General features: G+C 34.2%; 2 protein-coding genes across 2 annotated transcripts; one reads left to right on the top strand and one right to left on the bottom strand.

Moving 5' to 3' along the window:
* Positions 1-12592: 12592 nt before the first annotated feature.
* On the top strand, positions 12593-16519 carry LOC133285898 (LOB domain-containing protein 19-like). The gene is made up of 2 exons (XM_061483219.1): positions 12593-13004; positions 16045-16519. The coding sequence occupies exons 1-2, from the start codon at positions 12690-12692 to the stop codon at positions 16186-16188; spliced, it is 459 nt and encodes a 152-aa protein (XP_061339203.1). The 5' UTR covers positions 12593-12689; the 3' UTR covers positions 16189-16519.
* A 139-nt stretch (positions 16520-16658) lies between these two features.
* On the bottom strand, positions 16659-19537 carry LOC133285891 (uncharacterized). The gene has a single exon (XM_061483206.1). It carries the CDS (start codon positions 19354-19356, stop codon positions 17569-17571), a length of 1788 nt encoding a protein of 595 aa, XP_061339190.1. The 5' UTR covers positions 19357-19537; the 3' UTR covers positions 16659-17568.
* Between the last annotated feature and the right edge of the window lie 1554 nt (positions 19538-21091).

The raw sequence follows: 21091 nt of genomic DNA, 5'->3' as shown, positions 1-21091 counted from the left end.
TATAACATACCTTATAATTTATAAACTTTCAAAGTAAAATAAAGATATAAATTAAAATAAAACATATGTATATTGTTCTATTATGATAATATCGCATGAAAAAAAGGTAAAAAAATATGAATAATATATAAGCACATCACAAAAGTTTGTGTATTGTCTTGGCACGTACGCTTACTATAATCTAATATATTATTGGTCATTCATCAGCTTAATTTTGTCAACTATAAACATTTAACTTATTAACTAAAATAAAAATACTCTTAATTCTCACCATGTAACTAGCAAATGAGGTCTAAAATTGACTCTCTCTTTTTTATATATATAAATGAGAATTGAACACATGACATAATACAACATATCCAAACCCCTCACTATTAGACTAAATTTAGTAGCTTAAAATTGACTTATAACACAATAAGAGTATGCCTCATTTCCCCTCTATAAGATCATATCGCTTTACTATGTATATATATATATATATATATATATATATATATATATATAACTTTACCCTTTAAATATAACTTTATGTTTCTACAACTTAATTTATAAATTATTTTGCTATAATTTGATGGGATGAGGTCCCTTTATTAACACGAAAATGAATGAATCGTCAAGTGGAGCAACCAACTCGGCACTTGGACGTCGGCCTAACAACATAGCGGCCCAATATGCAATAACGCAAAAAACAAAAAATAAGAGATGGAGAGATAGAAAGACACACAACGAATTTAACATGAAGAACCTACCTTTATGCAAATGAATAAGAATCCCAAGACACTAGTGCATAAAATCTTTCATTATATGAATGGTGGGATTATGTGAATACTATAGGTACACAAGCTTTCTTCACCCACAAATGGATAGAATACACAGTTCTTATGTGAATGAGGTTATATAATTAAACTTCTCGAAATACACTCACTATCTACAAGCTATCTAACAACAGAACCATTTACAAATGAAACTCATCCTATTTCATACATAGGGCAAACTCTTTATCTTCTTTCCAAAATCTTTACATTAATGGAGAATGATTCCATTTATTGAGGGCGTTCACATATTAAGCCTTGGGAGCATTTAATGTCATGCATGCTCAGTCATCAAAACATGGGAATGAATTCTCTCATATGTATGTAATATGACTGTTAAATGGGAGAATTGTAACTATATAAGGGTAAATCAATATAAAGTTACAATATCATCACCATTGATTTGTTTATTGGTGTTTAAGATTCTCTCACGGTCATGTTAAATGACACATAAGAAGACAATTTCTCCAAAAACATTAAGGAGAAACACACCGCAACATAATTGAACTAGTTGAGACAAGATGTTTGGTAAACCCCCCTATGATGTTTTAACTTAATCTACCAAAGTTTTAACTTGTCCATAAGCTTAGCTTGATCACAGAATTAGGCTTAACACTAAGTCATATTTAATTGAAAAAGCACATATTTAATTGTTGAAAGCTTTTACAAAATGCATGTGATGTGTAACCCATGAAAGGAACTAAAGTAGAATGGCAGAAACTCTATCAATTAATGGACTGAATCTGACGAAGTAATTAAGTATAAAGTTTTCTTTATAAAACTATTTTTTCTTTCCTTTTTTTTATAGAACTACTTAATTTCTATTTTTCTACCTTCCCTCCAGATAATTTTAATTTTAGGAAAAAAAAACAGCTTTCATTTTAAATTTGTCCATTCTAGTCATTAAGAAATGAGGTGCTACCTTACCCGGATACAATCAATTATTGAAAGTACAGTTGCTCCGAAATAACCATACACATCAATAAGTCCAAGACATTTTTACTTAAAGCATCAAATACTATAACCAAATGAGATTAACCAAATTTTAATTATCTAAAAGTCATTATCATGTAGGTAGTTCAAGAAACATTGTCCCAAAGGACTTGAATAAAAGTTCTTTGTGCATTGCCAGCACATGATAGAAGATCCATAATGTAAATCTTGGAATTGCTTTTAAAATTGTCTCACTAGTGTCCTATGATTAGACTTTTATGCCTAAACTTCTACTAACTACAAAAATATAGTACCAACAGGGTGATAATCTAATCTTTAAGGATGACCCCATGAGTTTCCCCCACCCGTGTGTGTGGTCAACGCCTAGGAATGATTAAAAAATAATGCCACTCTAATTATGATTACTTACCGGAATTTCAGTTTGAAATATTGCGTTTTGAACTACAGGATGTCACCTGAACATGCGGCAAATCAGCTGCTACTATGTAATTATATATGTAGTGTAAAGGAAGATTATGCTATAACTTTCAAGATTTGAAATTAAAGAGGCGAGAGAAATAGTTTAGACCAGATCAATCATGACATCGAAGAATATCTTTTATATCTTTCTCAATTCATTCTAAGTCAAAGTGTCTATAAATCTACTGGCCCCGCTTTTTTTTTTTTTTTTTATTTGATGAATCTCATTTATTATCTCACATATATTAATATTCCTTATTGATCATCAAGTTTGTGAATCAATTAGTACAAAATTGTTCCAATTTAACCGGTGATTCCGAGTTTAAATCTTGTTAAAAGCTCAGAGCGTGTTGGATGTGTTTGTTATTTCTCCAAAAGGTTTTTTTTTTTTTTTTTTTTTTTTTTTTTTATATAAAAAAAGTCCTTCTCGTTATAAACTAGTATTTGGATATCTACTTTTAAAAAGAGGAGAAGTCATAAAAAAAAGTAAAAACCCTACTTTTTATAATAGCTAAATTTTTTTATTTTTTTTGTATTCAAAAAATTTCTAACTTTTAAAAAAAATAGAAGTCAAAAGCCAATTTTTTTCTTCCAAAATCCAAATTTATCCCAACACCATCTAATCTCACCTTCCCCACTGCCACGACCAACACCACCTCCACCATTTCCGCTACCGCAGACATCACCCCCACCATAACCCCAATCCCAACCAATTTCACCTCCCCCACCATCGTCACTAACACTCTGCCACCACCTACACCATCGTCGTCACTGTCACCACCACCACATTGTTATAGCTACCACTTTGCCACCACTTATACCATCGTTGTCGCCACCATGCCGCCACCATCACCGCTGCCATCACCACCACAACATCGTCTTCGCCACCACCCCGCCTCCACCTATATCACTGTTGTCGCCGCCACTGCCCCCACCACCGCTGTCATCACCACCACAACCAAATTTGCTCTCATGATTTGTTTTCATTTGTCATTTTTAGTAATTTTATAAATGAAAAGTGCTTTTTAATTTTAACATCTATATAATATATTTAGTCAAAAGTGATTTCCATGTACTACATCCAACTACAAAATAGTTTTAACTTTTGAAAAAAGTCCTTATAAAATAAGCAAGGCAAAAAAAGTCATTTTTTCAAAAGATCATCCAAACAGATCCTTAATAGGGAGAGTTTTGCCGTCCTTGTGGTCTTGTCCGGCTCAACTGAATTTGTCAATTAATTGATGAACCAGTGAAGACATATCAATATTTCTAACAAACTATCACACGTAAGAGTCCATAGGCTTAAAAAGTGGATATTATACAAACTCATTTTTTTTATTTTGTATTGATTTTAACCTACTTTTTTAATTTTATTAGAGAACTGAAAATGAAATTCGAACTCGTGATTATTTTGCTCACAAGTTTTATTACTATGGAACACAATTAATTCAACTTAGTAATTTAAGTTCGTAATAATATTTATATTAATAATTTTATATTAATATCTCTAATACTAATCACAACCAATTTTTTTCTAACAATCGCTAAATAATGGGTTTCGGTCAGATAGTATTACCTGAATCAATTGTTGGTGTTGTCTCTGATGTTCTTGATGGACGGTTCACGAGCGTTGGTGTTATGATGTATACAATGTGGGGTGGGAAAAAAAAATAATTTATTACTTTTTTAATAAATAATTATACAAATATAGTCATTTTAAAATTATTTACGTAGGTATAACAGTTAAACATGTCCACATGGAGTGTGATCCGGTGAAGAAAGACACGTCTACATGAGACGTGACCAGGAGACGTGACCAGGAGAGAGACACGCCCAACAAAGACGTGATACTAGAAAAAATCTGTATAGTGACGAAATTGCTATAGAAATTCCATCGTTAATTTCATCATCGCTACTACTTTCCGATACAAATTCCCTCACAAAATCATTTGCGACGGAAAATAATAGCAATGATAAAATTAACGACAAAATTTTTATAATAATTTCATCACTATACAAGTTTTTTTCTAGTAATGACCTCCCTGGTCCGTGAGGTTCCTTCCACCAGAATTGAAAATCAGTGAAGGGAAATGCAATAGAAGGAAACAATAGCAGAAAAGGAATCAAAATACCCAGAATGTCTCTGGTCTCTCCCACGGTGTAACCAATTATTCAATACCAAATATCCCCAAAACAATGTCTGACCTACTCTAAATAGGTAAAACAACGCTGTGTTCGAATCTCCTCAGTATCACTTTTGGGAAGAGTTTAAAGTCTTAATCTTGGACTCACTCCGAATCGAATTAGTTGCGAAGCAATGAACCGATTAGAATATTTAAAAAAAAAAAAAATACTCAAAACAAATAACAGAAAAGATCCTCCCTGATTCTCCACTTTTTCTCGCACAATCACGTCAGCAAGGGATAAATAATTAACCAATGAGTAAACATATTTTTTGGTCCCTGGCAATATCTACGAAATCCTTTTTAGTCCCTGACAATAAAAAGGGACCAAATTGGTCTTTAACAGTATGTAAAAAGAGTCACATTAGTGACGGAGGAGTTGACATAAGAACTAACGTGGCCCTTTTTTCATAATTTTAGGGACCAATTTGGTCCTTTTTTATTGCCAGGGACTAAAAAGGATTTCGTATATATTGTCAGGGACCAAAAATGGTATTTACTCTTAACCAATTTTAGCACTCTGACTTGGCTGTGATCCAGCATGACGCCTCATTTCATAAACCTTCCAAGGAACTTCCTTTCTATCAGAGAGATATTTTCGTTTCTTCTTCTTCTATTTTGTTTTGGTTCCTTAATTTCCAACTTAATATATTAAGTTCTTCAGTTGTTGAAATTGTGTTTGTTGTCGTTCATTTTCAAGTCTAGTTATTTAGTGAGGAACGACAACAAAAACTATAGGCCAAGTACGAACCACAACTTAAAAAAGCGTTGCTTTTAAAAGTTGGAAATTAAGGACCAGGGAGGTCACGCCCACATTGAGCGTGTCTCTCTCCTTATAGGTGTTTCTCTCTTAGGTCACATCTTATATGAGTGTGTCTTTCTTCACTGGGTCACGTTCCACGTGGGCATGTCTCTTTCTTTGGTCACGTCCCACATGGGCATTTCTTTCTCTACTGGATTACGTCACATGTGGGCGTGTTTGACTGTTATATTTGCGTAAATAATTTCAAAACGACTACATTTACATAATTATTTATTAAAAAAGCAATATTTAAATTTTTTGGCCATGTGGGGTGTTATAGCTTCTGGATTCTTTTTTTTTGGATTGCTCTACTGGTTTCCGGGGTTTCGCCCCGACTATATCCAGTCTGACCCGGATAGGTTACCTAGCATTGGCAGGTGAGTCTCTCATCGAAGATTTTCTGCATACGCAAAGTCTCGAACTCGAGTCCTTGCTTAAGCGAACCCAAGTACCTTACCACTTGAGCCAACCCCCGTTGGTTAGCTTCTGCATTCTAATGTTGAAGTAAATATGTGAAGAAGGGTGGAATGCAATATGAAAAAGATACATGCACTAAGATATCTCCTTGTATTTTTATTTTTTTTGGATAAATTATAAGTATCATCCACGAGAGTTAATTCTGTTCGAGTTGGGAATATCCACACCATGATGGGACTAACTCTCACCGAAGAATTTTTTTTGCATTCACAAAGACTTGAACTCAAAATTTTGTTTAAGCAGAATTAAACATATACCACTTGAACCAACCTCCTTTGATAAAAATCTCCCTGTATTTATAGGTGGATGGAGGGAAGATCAGGAAGTTTATCAAATTAAATAGGATGATGAACAAGGTTTTCTGAGAAGTGAAATGGTCCAATTTCCAAACAAATCCTTGACATTATTCATCTAACAAGTCATACGAATTTGTTGATAAACTTCGTGATTTTCCCTCCATCCACCTATAAATACATGGAGATTTTTAAACTATCATTTTTTTACTTATTGAATTCTGAAATTTGCCTTCCCATTATTGAACTGAGTCGGGATATAATTGATGGAGTCCATGAGTTTCGAACTACATTGGACTAACTTGTTTAAACTATCATTTTTTCACTTAAGTATATATCTTGGATTATTTGGCCTTTGGGGGGAAAATTTTAATATTAATTTTGAATTTCATGGTAAGCCAAGTCCATAAAATTACAAGACCTGTGCAAGATATGGAACGAGTGTTGAGTATGCAAGATTCACTAAGGTTAGAAGGGTTTATGCAAGTCTTTGATATACATTTTACAGTTGAGTATGCAAGTGTTGTGTAAATAAATGCAGCAATTTATGAACACGTTAATGACTTATAATGTCAAGCGACCGATAGCATTTTAGTTGGTTGCTTATGAACCTCATCTATATCGGTCGCATCGTTCTTTTTTTGTAGTTTTGTTTTTAAATCGAATAATTGAATTTCTCCAGTATGCATCACTATTTATTTGGCTTAACGGGACTCCAATTTTTTTTTATAAGAGCATTTCGATGAATTAAAGTTTAGTTATATATGTTTGTCGTTGGACAAGAGACTATAGAAAATGAGAGCCTGTATTTGCTTTTAAAGCTAATTATTTTCTTTGCTGGGAGGTGTACAAGGCCTGTAGGTCATATCAGGCTTTTTAATTTTTAAAAATAGGTCAGATTTGGCCTATAAATAAAGCCTTTAGTAGGCCAATAGGTCAGATAGGCTAAATATGTTTTTACGTAAACTTATGCCAGGAAGGTCAAAGCCCAGCCTAGCTTGGCCCATTTACACCCCTACTCTCTGATATACATTTTGGAGCTGGGGTATTATGTTGACTCTTTTTTGTTTATCATTTTTTATTTCTTATGAGAAGTACTAGTGTATGCATGAATGAAACTTTGCTCAGTATATTTTTATAGTTATTTTTTTTACTATTGCAAAAATTTTAATGCTCACTAGTAAAATTTATATCTCGTGTAAATAAATGCAGCAATTTATGAGCACGTTAATGACTTATAATATCAAGGGACCGATAGCATTTTAGTTGGTTGCTTATGAACCTCATCTATATCGGTCGCGTCGTTCTTTTTTTGTAGTTTTGTTTTTTAAATCGAATAATTGAATTTCTCCAGTATGCATCACCGTTTATTTGGCTTAATGGGACTCCAATTTTTTTTTATAAGAGCATTTCGATGAATTAAAGTTTAGTTATATATGTTTGTCGTTGGACAAGAGACTATAGAAAATGAGAACCTATATTGGCTCTTAAAGCTAATTATTTTCTGTGCTGGGAGGCCTACAAGGTCTGTAGACCATATCAGGCTTTCTAATTTTTAAAAATAGGTTAGGTTTGGCCTATAAGTGAAGCATTTAGTAGGCCAATAAGTTAAATAGACTGAATATTTTTTTATATAGGCTTAGTCCAGGAAAACTAAAACCCGACCTAGCTTGGCCCATTTACATCCCAATATTCAACCATTTCAACAAAAAAGAAAGAAAGAATGGTTTATGCAACCTACATGTAAGAGATGTGCATCCCATAATAAACATGATAATACTTAAAGCAAAATAGTGATCCAAAAAAACTAATATAGAATTATTGCATAGCATGTAACCACGAACTAGCTTGTAAAATTTGTATGAGGTTACTAAATTTTTTATAAAAAATATTTAATTAACCACTCTATTATAAGTTTAATTAAGTACATATATTTTAATCTTAAAAACTTGAAAAAAATTAAAAAAATTCTGTAAATATTAAAAAGATTGATAAAATGACTACAAGGAAAACTTTAAAAAGTTAAAATCAAATATTGTCTTATTCTTTTCAGTGATCTCTCCCTTCTTTTTCCATCATTTCGATGAAGAAATGGAAATGAAGGTGACAGCTGATAAGATATTTGTCCCACGTATGTAGGGATAGGGATGTGGTCTGGCACGTGGAAAAGCAAAGAAGCTCTCAATGTAGTGTAAGGATGGAAATAGGTTAGGTTAGATTAAGTTGTAATTTAAATAGATAAGGTTTATATAAAAAATATTGGATCTCTCTTGATCTGTTAGTCTGTATAGGTTTCAAATTACAAGTCTGGCCTAACTTATATTTAAAAAATAAAAGTTTTGACCTAGACCTGTTAGCCTGTTTAAGTCTATTAAATATTCAACAATTAAAAGAATAATTAAAATAATATTACTTTATTATTCAAAATTATTAAAATAATAATTTTATTTATTTTATTTAAAATAAATAATATGATATTGGTCGGCATGTAGGTTCATAGACCTGACATATACAAAAAAACCTATAGTTTATTTTTTAAATAAATTTTTTTAAAAGCCTAGGCCTATTCTATTTTATTATTTGTAATAGGCGAAGTCTGATCTAATATAAGCTTAAGCCGTAGATCCCTGCAAATCGGTCTAACCCATTTATACCCATACTTGCATGTATGTCTCTGTGTTTGCTTTAGGTTAGCAATCATATCATGGATCTTTTGATTTAATTTCACTGGTAGACGATAAAAATCAAATTCGTAATCCCATAATTAAGAAGATTCTGATACTATGTTAAAATAATTATTACACCTAAAAGCTCGAATTAATAAATAATAACCTTCAATCTTGCTTTTCGCTTCTCACTTTTTACAATAACTTGTCTATTAAGCATGAAATTTTAAACCAAATCTCACTCCCCCGAAAAACTGCTCACAACACACTAGCTATAATAAACGGATTAATTGACGATTTTAGCTGTTAAAAAAATTGCTTTACCAAAAAAAATATACAAACACAATAAAAAGTTGGCACAGAAACTAGTGAAGTTGGTTTATGAACAGTACACGATCATTTTTCGTGATCAACAGTACTTTGGAGATTAAGAAGTTTGTTTGGAGCTATTGTTAATTGTTTAATTTGAAGCAACTTTTAAGATAAATAAAACAAAATGTTCATAGAATCATTTTATTTTCAACTATAGTTTTTTTTATGAAAACAAAGCACAAATAATTTGTATATTATCATTAATAAAAAAAATAGTTATTCTGATTTGTTTCTCGATTTTGCAATATATTCGATTTGTCTATTGTTATAATTTTATTATACTAACAAGAACACATATTATTAGTTGTTTCTCACGTTTTCAATTAATTCACATAATAAATAAAAAAGACTAAAAGCAATGCATGACAATCTTTCCGGAATCAATTCTTTTTTAATTTTTGTTTCCGGGAACAGAAATAGATAGAAAACTCGTTTGGTAAAACTGATTTTTTTTTTTTCCGGGATAAACCGGTTTAATTTTTGTGCTGGGGAATAGAAAAATGAATCAAAAAATTTCTGCTTTTTTGTTCCCGAACACAAAATGAGAAACACTTATCTCTCTCAATCACTCTTCATCTCTACCATCATCACCACCACCACTATCACCATCATCCCTACACGACCACCGCCACCATTGTTGCTGCTGTTGTACCACTAGTGTCGTCGTCACCACCCCACACACCATGAAGCCACCGCCACCGCCACCACAACCTCCACCCATCACTACCACTATGCCACCGTCACCACCACCACAATCACAGTTACCATTGCCGCTGCCACCACCACCACCACTATCACCGTCACCATCACCACCACCACCACTACCGCTATCAACCACCACCACCACCATCATCGCAACTACTGTCGTCACCGCCAGCGCCAGCATCGCCATCACCACACCACTGCCACCACCGCCATCGCCACCACTGCCACCACTACCATCACCACCACTGCTACCAACTACCAACACCACCACCGCCACCAACTACCATTACCATTGCCGCAACCACTACCGTCACTCTGTCGCCGCCGCCACCAACCACCAACCACCACCACCAACCACTGTCACTACCACGACCATCGTCACCATTACACCACCCTTTCCACTACCATCACCACTATCACCTACCACCACCACCACCACCGCTGCAGCCACTCCCACCACCACCACCATGATGCCATCACAACCACCACCACCATGCCACCGCTATCATTTTCGCCGCCACCAACCACCATCCCCCCACCATTGTTGCAGCCATTGCCGTCACCTCCACCACCAGCATCCCCACCATTACTATGTCACCGCCACCATGCCACCCACCGCCACCACTACCACCACAACCACACCATATGGAGAGGAAAGTGATGATCCGAAATTTTTTTATATTTAATAGGAATTATTTTTTTATATTTTATTTGTTATGTTATCAAACACAATTTTCATTCTCGGAATAAAAATGGAACATGTTATCAAACACATTGCTTTTCTCAGAAACTGTTCCAAGACACAGAAATAGAAAAGAATTGTTTCTTTTCAGAAACAGTGCTAGGAAATAGAATGGTTGTCATGCACACCCTAAAACATAAAATTATTTTAGTATTTATATGTCGGTTTAATATTTCTCATGTTATAGGAGATAACACACACAAAAATATAAGACTCGTGTTTTTTCTTTCTTTTCTTCTCTTCACATAGGCCTTATCAATTTTTATATGTGTTTATCTTCTATAACATGAGAAATATTAAACTCACGGGAAAAATGTGTGTCCTTTTAAATGACACAAACTTAGGTCCTTTTAAGAGAGGGATAGACACAAAGAGGTGTAGGTCACACTGATAAAAATAAAGACAAAAAAATAAAATAAATGTGTGGGTACCACCCATGGTAGTTAAAATCCCGATTTAAATATATGATTTTACGATTTTTTTAATCAAAACGATTTCATCAAAATTTCAAACGCTTTTACGATTTTTTTTAGGTTAGTATTTTACGTTTTACGATTTTTTATCCTTTTTCCGATTTTAGGTAAAATTCTGATTTTAACTATCATGGTACCACCGCTTTGTATCTATCTCTCTTAAAAATATCTAAGTTTGTGTGCTTTAAAAGGACACACACTTTTCCTTAAACTCATATATATATATATATATATATATATATATATATATATATATATATATATATATATGGATAGGATATTATAACAATCAATTAGTGTTACTACCAATCAATTTTACCGTTAGATCGATTATGTTGATCTAATGGTTATATTTATTTTCATCTTTGTATGGTTATGATTCCACATATTTAATGTGAAAGCATTAAATATGAGAAATTATAACCATACAAAGGTGAAAATAAATATAAAGAATTAAATATGGGGAATCATAACCATACAAAGATGAAAATAAATATAATCGTTGTATCAACATAATCGATCTAACAGTGAAATTGATTGATAATAACATTGATAATAACAGTAATTGATTGTTACAATATCCTTCCTTTTATATATATATATATATATATAGTTAAAGTAAAGAGGATAGGTTTTAATAGTGGTAAATTGGTGTACAACTGCAAGTATTATTTTTACCCCACTCTTGTTAGTCTAATTTTTTTAAGTTTCTAAAAAAGAAAAAAAGAATTATTTTCAAAAATAATTCCAATTACACATATTCAAGTTGGAGTGCATTTTATGGACAATGAATGTAAATACTCCCTTACCAAAAAGCAAAAAAAATATAAGAGAAAGAGAATGAATTCTCTTATGTATCATTTAACATGACCATGTTATATTGAAACATCAAAACCATACAGAGTAATCAATAGTGATAAAAAAATAGAGAGAGAAAATATTTGGATATAAAGTTATAAAATCATTACTATTGTTCATTAAGGATTAAGATCCACTCACATGATAATATTAAATAACACGTAAGAAGATCCATTTCATAAAAGAAAATAACCGTAAAAATAATGTAAATAAATTGCTTTTTATCATATTTAATAAATAATTTACCCAACATTCAATAGGCTTTTTCACCCTTTTGCCCCTCATTAATTATTTAATAACCATTTTGCCCCTGATTGGAAACTATATACCAATCTGCCCCTCTTTAATTGATTAAATGGAATATTTAATCGATTAAATGGTCAAATGAAGATTTAGTCGATTAAATCTCCCTATTTAATCGACTAAATCTTCCTCTTTTGACCATTTATGGGAGATTTAGTCGATTAAATAGGGAGATTTAGTCGATTAAATAGGGAGATTTAATCGACTAAATCTTCAAGTCAACGATTTTTTGCTTATTTTGACCATTTAATCGATTAAATTTTTGGCTTAGTCGATTAAAGAGAGGCAGATTGGTAGATAGTTTCCAATCAGGGACAAAATGATTATTAAATAATTAATGAGGAGCAAAAAGATAAAAATGCCCTCAATACTTCCATATCACTAAAAAATATTTTCCTAAAGTTGGCACTGAAATTAGATTAAAGCTAAACCAACCACTCATGTCAAGTCTATAAGTGACTCACCACCAAAACACTAATCTTTCTATCTTTAGATATACCCATCTATCTGTCACATTCTTCATTCTCTCTGGTAGAATCCTGAGCAAGGTAAAGATTAGGCCAACAACATCTGTCTGCAGAGTGTGTGGGATGTTAGAGAGAGAAACTAAGAAGAGGATGGATTGTGGAGGTGATAGAGGTGGGCCATGTGGTGCCTGCAAGTTCCTAAGGAGAAAGTGCAAAAAGGGTTGCATATTTGCACCATATTTTGACTCAGCTCAAGGTGCTGCTAATTTTGCTGCAGTGCATAAGGTGTTTGGTGCTAGCAATGCCTCTAAGCTACTCATGTGCATCCCAGTTCACAAGCGTCTTGATGCTGTTGTTACTCTCTGCTATGAGGCTCTTGCTAGGGCCAGAGACCCTGTTTATGGCTCTGTTGGTCACATCTTTGCTCTTCAACAACAGGTTTGTCTCCAACTATCTTACTACTTCACTTCTTCATTTCATTACTGTGATCTCTTTGAGGTTAACTATTGGTAACTTGGGGCCTTGAAATGGGTAATCAGAAGGGTTTAATTTGTTTTCCTGCTTTGGAAATTTGGGTTTTGTTTCATTTCTGAGTGGAGATACCACCTTATATCACGTGCAAGTTTTTAAGACCATTTAGAATTTGAAAGATTAATGATCTAACAAAATAATACTAGTATGTCAGAAAGGTGAAAATATTTGCTGCAAACAAAGAACGTGCAAAATACTACTACTACCTTATATTTTATTTTGATACTTGCATTTATTTATTTATTTTTACTTTTGGGCTGACTAAAAACCATGTCAATGGATATATGTCTGACTGAATTTGAGGAATAATCATGGTAACTTCTTGTTTTTGAATCTTGAGTTTATATATTCTTTCCATATTTAAAATTTTGATATTTACTACCACTAAAGGGGAAATATCGACTTGCGAGTGTAGGAACGATGATCAATTGTAATCTCATCTATTATCTTCCAATCACAAGAAGTAATTTTACTATTTCTCTAAAGGTTCATCTTTCATAAGTGAAGGCCAAATTAAAGGCAAATTCTGATGTACAAAACTCCTCGATTTGTGAAAGTAAGAATGAAATCAATTGTATGCAGTTTTATCCTTATATTTTTACAAAGAAACAATGTTACCGCATTAGAAAAATTTAACAGAATTAAAGAAAAATTTATCAAAATTCAATTGTGGTTCTTAAACAACTCAAAGTTGATTGAGATCACTAATTCATTCAAATTTTTTCTTTAATTGGTATAAAACTCAAGAAAGAAGATAGCAATTAATTGCCAAATTTAAGGCACCAAGTTAAACACTGTACAATCTGTACTCTCTATACTATAGTAGTCGCTTGACAAATATCACTGTTTTACTTTGCACGTATGTAGGCCAAGACTTTATCATTATTTTATTGTTTCACATTAATTTTGAGATGTTATAGAATGTTCTGTTTGCTTTGACACTTTTGTCAGCTATATGGTTAGGTTTTATACGTAAGCCATACACTAAGGTAGTGTTTGGTTGGGGAGAAATTTTTGAATACTAGATAAATGTAATTACTGAGAAATGGTTGGAAAATGAGTTTGGTAGGAATGTTAAAAAAAAGTTGTTTGATTGGATATAATTTTACCGGGAAAGTTGAGTAAATTTTTTGAATGTGTGTTTGGTTGAAATTAAAATATTGATGGGTAAATTTAGTTAAATTACCAAATAACCCTTATTTGGAACAACCCTTTATTCAACAAGCTTATTCCACATCGTCTTTCCCTGTTTATGTTTGGCATCTCTGTCTCTCTCCCACTTTGTCACTGTCTCCGCGTGTGGTTCCAATTTGACCTCTACCATCTGATTGTGGTTCCAATAGGTGGCAAGATTGAGAAAACCCCAAGGTTAGAGATGACGTCGTTGTTCTGCACTTTTGTTTTTCCTTTTCCATTTCATTCGACTATTGTAATAGGTCCTCTGTAATTTGTGTTTGCGCATTATGTGCAAGCAACATTTGCTAGGTCAAATACCACTACTCTCTGTGTGGAGATATCAATTCGGGTTGATATAACACGAATCTTGTGTCGTGCATCAAGAATTGATACTCCTATATATGGGTGAGCTCACTTACCTGGAGATTCTCGAATTCCATGAGCTACCCAAACTCAACGCCCCAATCCAGCCCACCATCGCAAAGCTCACCAAACTCAAGTTCCTCACCTTAAAAAAGAGGGGTATATTTGTCATGTATTTTTAACCTTTTCACTTATCCGATACCCTCAACTAAAACCACCTGTTGAAATGGCTTCCCCAACAGTGTCGATATCTGATTTTTGCACTTGAGATTGCTTTGCAGGGGAAACGGCTTTGCTGGGGAAATTTTCCTCAAAGCTTCAACCAAACGTGGTTGAGTGAGATTCCCACATGCACTTACCCACCAAAATTTCAACTTCTCTCTAACTAAACACTACCTAAAGATGGCGTATCACCGTAGGCTCTTGTGATTTTAAGGTTAAGGCCCATGCATAATCAAACATACTGGTTCTAATTCATTTTTATAGAATAAATACATACCTACCCAAAGTTCTAGATGACTAGATTTACAATAAAATTTTGTGGAAATTTGGTTTCTCAATGAATAAATTTTGTGAAACTCATGTCAACCAGCAATTTCGTTTTATTATTATTATTAGAGAGAGATGTTGGCGGCAGCCAACTCAATGTGCCTGACTATGAAAGCCTCTTTTGCTTGCCAGAGTAAGCAAATTAAGATTGTTTGATCCTTAAACGATAAAAAATTGTTATAGGATTTGTAGCCTGGCGGTGGGAGTGACAACCGCGGGTGATGACAGATTACTTAACAAAAGGGAATGGTGATAATTCATAGGGAAGTAAATAGATTAGACTAAATTTTGATTTAAATAGATTAAATTTGTGTAAAATATTTCAAGCCTGGTTTGGTCCATTAGCTTTGTGTAGATATAAATTATAGGTCTGGTCTAACCTATATTTATAAAACAAAAGTCTTGACTTTGAACTGTTAACCTATTTAAGTCTATTAAGCATTCAATAGTTAAAAAAATAATTAAAATAATATTATTTTATTATTCAAAATTATTAAAATAATAATTTTATTTATTTTATTTAAAATAAATAATATGATATAAACTAATCTGTAGGCTTACAGGCCCGGCATGTAAAAGGAAGTCTATAATCTACTTTTTAAATAGGTTTTTCTAAAAGTCTGAGCCTATTCTATTTAACTATATATAATAGGCTAAATATGACCTAATATAGACTCAACTGTAGGCTCCTATTAGTTTTGATTTGAAGTGTTAATACATAACGTTTTCTGGCTAATAAGCTGCACTGACTAGGGAAATGACAAAATTCCAACATCCAAAACAACAATCACGCTGTTTTATTTACCATAACCAAGTAGAACATTATTATATATGTTAGATCTGAATATTTGTGTTACAGGTTGTGAACTTGCAAGCAGAGTTAGCATATGTTCATGCTCGTCTTTCCACATTGCATATCCTCTCTGTAGCACCTCCATTTCCACAGCCTCAAAGCTCTTCTCCCCCAAGTCTGCATTCCTCCTCATATCATCATTTGGCATAAAAAAATGACTAATTGCAAAGTGCCTAACTTATCAATGCAGGACTTTTGGTTGTTTTGTCTAACGAAAGTGTAATTTAGCATAATTTTGCTAAAGCTTTATGCTAATGGTATCTGATGGGTAAAGTTGAACTAGCTAAGTGGAATGTTTAACATGAAAAATATGTAACTGCAAGACCGATGGTCTTCAATCCTTTTGTCCTAAGAATATTTCTACATAGTTTCGCTAAATTGTAATTATTTAATTGAACCCCCCCTCCTCCTCTCATTTTGAAGCCCTAACTCACTGTTGTGCACTTGTGCTGCCGCTGCATCCCTCTTCTCTTCTGCTGAGTGCCCTTTCTCTGTGGCTGAACCTGAATCACCCTTCTCTTTATTTGGAACCGTGTTGGTCTGAATCCATCTTCTCTTCTGCTGCAGCCGTTTTGGCTAGTTTTTATCCTTTTCACCTCTGCTGCTGCTGTTTCGGCTGGTTCGCTGGTTCTTGGGCTCTACTGCGATTCTGCAGGTTCAGACTCTTCTGTTCTGTTGTTCTGTTCTGCTCCTATGGATTGCTGCTTTTATATACATCTGTGAATGTTTGAATATAATTTTGTATACTAGGTAGGATCTTATGATCACACGATTCACATATTTCCCTCCCCTTCCAATCCTAGGAAGGATCTCGATTTTGACTACCATGGTGGGGGGAACCAAATTGTAACCCATTTACAGTTACAAGACAACATCTGGAGGAAGGAGAAGACACTTAAATACAAAAAACCTCAAACATCAGAATTGGGAAATTCAAAAAAGTGGCCTGAAGGATAAAAGCACCAAAAACCTGCAATCTTCAACTTGATATAATAGCAATTGCTAAAAATAGTGCCAAGATGACATAAAATGTGGGGCAGAGATACAAGAGGATAAAGGGCATTGTTTCACCCGTACGGTAAAGCAATTGATAATCTTCGGACTCACATCAAACCAAAATCTAAATGATTTTTGCATATAAAAAAATGAACAATTATGTATAGCAATTGTCTAAGGAGTAAGATACATACATGCCATAAAGATTAAGTTCCGCATAGTGCAATATGGAATTAAATTACCAAAGGCTCCTCATACTAATACAAAAATCTCTAAAATTCCAAAAAAAATTACTGAAAATACATATATGTAATATATGAAGGACCAAACTACAAAATCTAAAGGCCGAACAAGGTTAACATAGTAGTATTCATAACAAAGTTATGTGCAAAGAAGCATACTTCATCATACTTTACACCTGAAAGCATGTGTGCGGCTCCAATCTTCTGTACCCATGAATGTACAATCCCACTTCTACAAGTCAGATAGGGTGAATATGAAAAATGAATTTCAAACACACTACGCTAGAATCTATTAACTTTGACGTTCAGGGCATGACAAGATCTCCCCATGATAGAATCCACCATCCCCACAGTCTGCAACAGCATCCAAACCACAAGGAGAATCATACCATTTAGGATTGTCTTGGTAGAAACTATCAACCTGTATACAGCCAAGACCTACATCTGCAACTATAGCCTCATCACGTCTGATGTGCTTTATTAGTTTAATGTCCTCATAATCAAGGATGTTATTCTCATCGAAGTCACTGCATTTCAACCACTTTTCAGGCTTACAAGTTTCACTTAACAGATCTTTCTGACTTCTACAATCTGCCCTCATCTGGTCCCAAGAAACTGCTTCTCCTAGAGTGAGGCCAAAACTGTCTTCGTCATCCTCAACCTCAATAAGCTCTGTGTCCTTGCCATCCCCAAAAATCTGTTCATGTTCATGAGTACTCCAATTTGCCAGATCATTATCCCCAACCAAGACATCATCTGCATGTGGCTCATCAGCTAGCAACCCAATTGGCTTTGAATTCACTTCCCCTATATTTCTGATTTTATTCATAATATCAAACAATTCTTGAGAAACAGAAACCAATAATTCACGCGAGATTTTCGAAACTTTCCCTTCCAACACCCCAACTTCAGCTCTCAATTCCTGCACCTGTTGCAAAATCAAAAACTGCAAATCTCCTTCATCCTTCCCCAACAACCCAAAACCTTCATTCTGCACATCCTCCCTCACCCCATACACCGTTTCTTGATCCATCATATAGCTGCCCTTGTGACCAACAACCCGATGCATAATCCTGGCATTACCATCCAACGGCCCAGGCTCATGCCCCGAATGCACCGCATACAACTTGAAAATCGCCACCCCCTCTTCTTCATATACAAAAGTCTTATCCTTCTCATTATAATCCTTTATGGGAACAATAGCCCTGATGCGAAATCCACACCCGCAGCGCTTCGACACATAGGGTTCCCTCTTCAAAACCTTAGATTTCTTGGTAGCAGCAGCAGCAGCAGCAGGCTCCCCTGCTCTATGACAAGCATAATCCTTCACCTCAGCCATAAAGGGCTTAAACCTTATATACTTCTGCCTAATGCAAAGCACAACCTTATGCTTTGCCGCCAACTGTTGAAGCCTCCTAGGAACATCCTTAGCAGGCACATCAAGAGACTCAGTATACTCAAACCTACGCCTCTTATTGCTCCTCCCGGCCGCGGAGGAGCAAACGGGGCACGCGGCAACACAAACCCTAATGTAACTCTCAGGGATGCCATAAAACTTAGCACCTACAGTCCAAACCTGCTTAATTCTCTCTACAGTTTCTCTCAACCCTAAGTGTTTCAAATCAGCATCAGTGTGAAAACTCATTACAATGTCTTGCCACTGGTTAACATGGGAAACAAATTGCTGAGAATTGTTCTTGAAGCAAAGAAAGTGATTACCATGTTGGTCCACGTGGGTGGTGAGTTTGTCCTGGATGCGCTTCCACGCAGTGAGATAGGCTGTGTCCTCATTCCGATCCTTCCAGACGGAGCGCCAAGAGGTGAGGATGGATGGCGGGGTGGCGGCGATGATGTCGGCGGTGGTGGGGAGGCCGCCGTGGAGGAGGGAGCGGAGCATCAGGGCATGTGAGTCCTTGTTGAAGGTGTAGAATTGGGATGAGATGTGGGGGTCAGGGGTTATGAATGGAGGTGAATGAGTGGTGGGAGAGGTGAGAGAGAAAGAGGGTGGTTCATGTTCATGGTGATGGTGGAGGAAGAGTTCTTCTTCTTCTTCTTCTTCTGTTTTGTTGTTGGGGTTCATGGAGGATGAAGTGAAGAAAGTGAGTGAGGAATGTAAAGTGATTTTGTGTGTGTGTGTGTGTCGTGTCTCTCTCGCACTCAAACTCAAATATTATATGAGTTAATGTTGTCGTTTTGTTTTGTCAGAGTTTCTCTGCCATTTGTCTTTGACATTTTGGAAGGTGGTAGGAAGGTGCTGTGCTTGTCTACTACTACTCAACACAACAAACCTCAACCTTTAGAAATCTCCCACTCTCTCATTTTTTCCCCCACTGTTTTGGAAATGGATTCTCGTGTTAAAATTTTGGGAGCTTTTAGTAGAGGAAAAAAAAAAAATTATTCAAAAAATTTAATTTTCAAAAATATGATTTTTACATTTAATTTATGATAATATCCAAAATTTTAAAATTTAAAAATATTCAGTTTCCCGAAAATTTCAAAAAAAACCTCGTACCAAACACCCCCTTCGTATGTATTAAATATGACTAAAGAGATAGATATGGAAATTTTACATGACAAATTATATGATTGTCATGTCAAATTTTAATATAAGATAATTCACTTTTTTTTTTTTCTTTTAGAAAAGAAGGGACTTTGTTGGAAGAAATTGAAGGTAAGAAATGTTTACCTCGTGGGCAATAGTTAACTTCTCTAAGGTTCGATCACTTTGGTTGAATTCTTAATATTATAGTTTGATTGATTAGCTAAGTATGGTTGTGTCACTTATTTATGTTTATATGGAAGACGGTCGATTGTTTATGTTCGTAAAAGACATCATTTGCTCATAAGTTATAACAATGTTATCAAACTCGACTTGAATCGGCCGGGTCGACACAAACTTAGTGAACTGGTCAGCTATTTGATTCGAGTTAGACAATTTTTTATCAAAATCAGTGACATAGTCAGTTAAAAAAAAAACTGACAGGTTATGCATTTAAAAAGAAAAAATCTGTGGGCACTTTTATTTGCTAGTAGTACTCCTCCCTAAAGTCCAAATCCATTTTAGTTTGTTTGTTTTCTCTCGATAGTGGTAAGAGTTAACGTTCTAGATTTGTGATAGATGTTAAATATTTAAAGACAGAATATCCTTGTTAATTTGTTGGACAATTGCATGTGATTTTTTATTTTTCATATTAGAATATTTGGAATTGATATCATTTTTTTACATATATTTGAGTATATTTATGAATTTTTAAGTATAAAATATAGATTTATATATACTTATTCGAGTCAACCGGTTCAACCAATGACTCACCGATTAAATCTTACCCAACACTCTGGCCAGGTCAGGTTTAATAACATTGATACATAGTTTGAAAAAAGTGGAATTCAGACAGTGCTAGAAAAAAGACCAAGCCAGTGCCAAAAAATCTAACTAGTAAAATTCAGCTAGTACCAATATTATATTATTTTTAAAAATCTAACAAATACCAAGATTATACCATAATTTTTGAAAAAAATATATAACATTTTTAAAAATTAATTGGTGCCAAGACACCTAGTAAGAACCAAGTGGCTCCGCCACTCGATTCAAATGATATTAACTATATTTTATGCATAAACCATGGGGAATATTTTGGTCTTAAACCATTAGTATTGGTCTAGCGGCGGAGGATTTGGGTAGTTGCATGAGTCCATAGGTTTATATTTTAATGTCACTATTGTATAAAGAAAATAAAAAAATTGTCCAAAATATGTAATTATGTAAAAAAATAAAAAATGATAAAAAATAATTTGTTGTTGATCTCGAACCAGAT

This window comes from Gastrolobium bilobum, unplaced genomic scaffold, assembly GCF_033153095.1.
Source record: "Gastrolobium bilobum isolate Gb01-03AN ecotype WA unplaced genomic scaffold, APGP_CSIRO_Gbil_v1 utg58926, whole genome shotgun sequence".
Classification (NCBI taxonomy): Eukaryota; Viridiplantae; Streptophyta; class Magnoliopsida; order Fabales; family Fabaceae; genus Gastrolobium; species Gastrolobium bilobum.
Note: the sequence above shows the minus strand (reverse complement) of the source record. Positions and strands in the feature narration are given on the sequence as shown.

Coding starts and splice junctions, on each gene's coding strand:
- LOC133285891 (XM_061483206.1), bottom strand. CDS start 19,356: ATGAACCCCAACAACAAAACAGAAGAAGAAGAAGAAGAAGAACTCTTC.
- LOC133285898 (XM_061483219.1), top strand. CDS start 12,690: ATGTTAGAGAGAGAAACTAAGAAGAGGATGGATTGTGGAGGTGATAGA. Junction 13,005..16,044: donor TCTTTGCTCTTCAACAACAG/GTTTGTCTCCAA, acceptor TTTGTGTTACAG/GTTGTGAACTTGCAAGCAGA.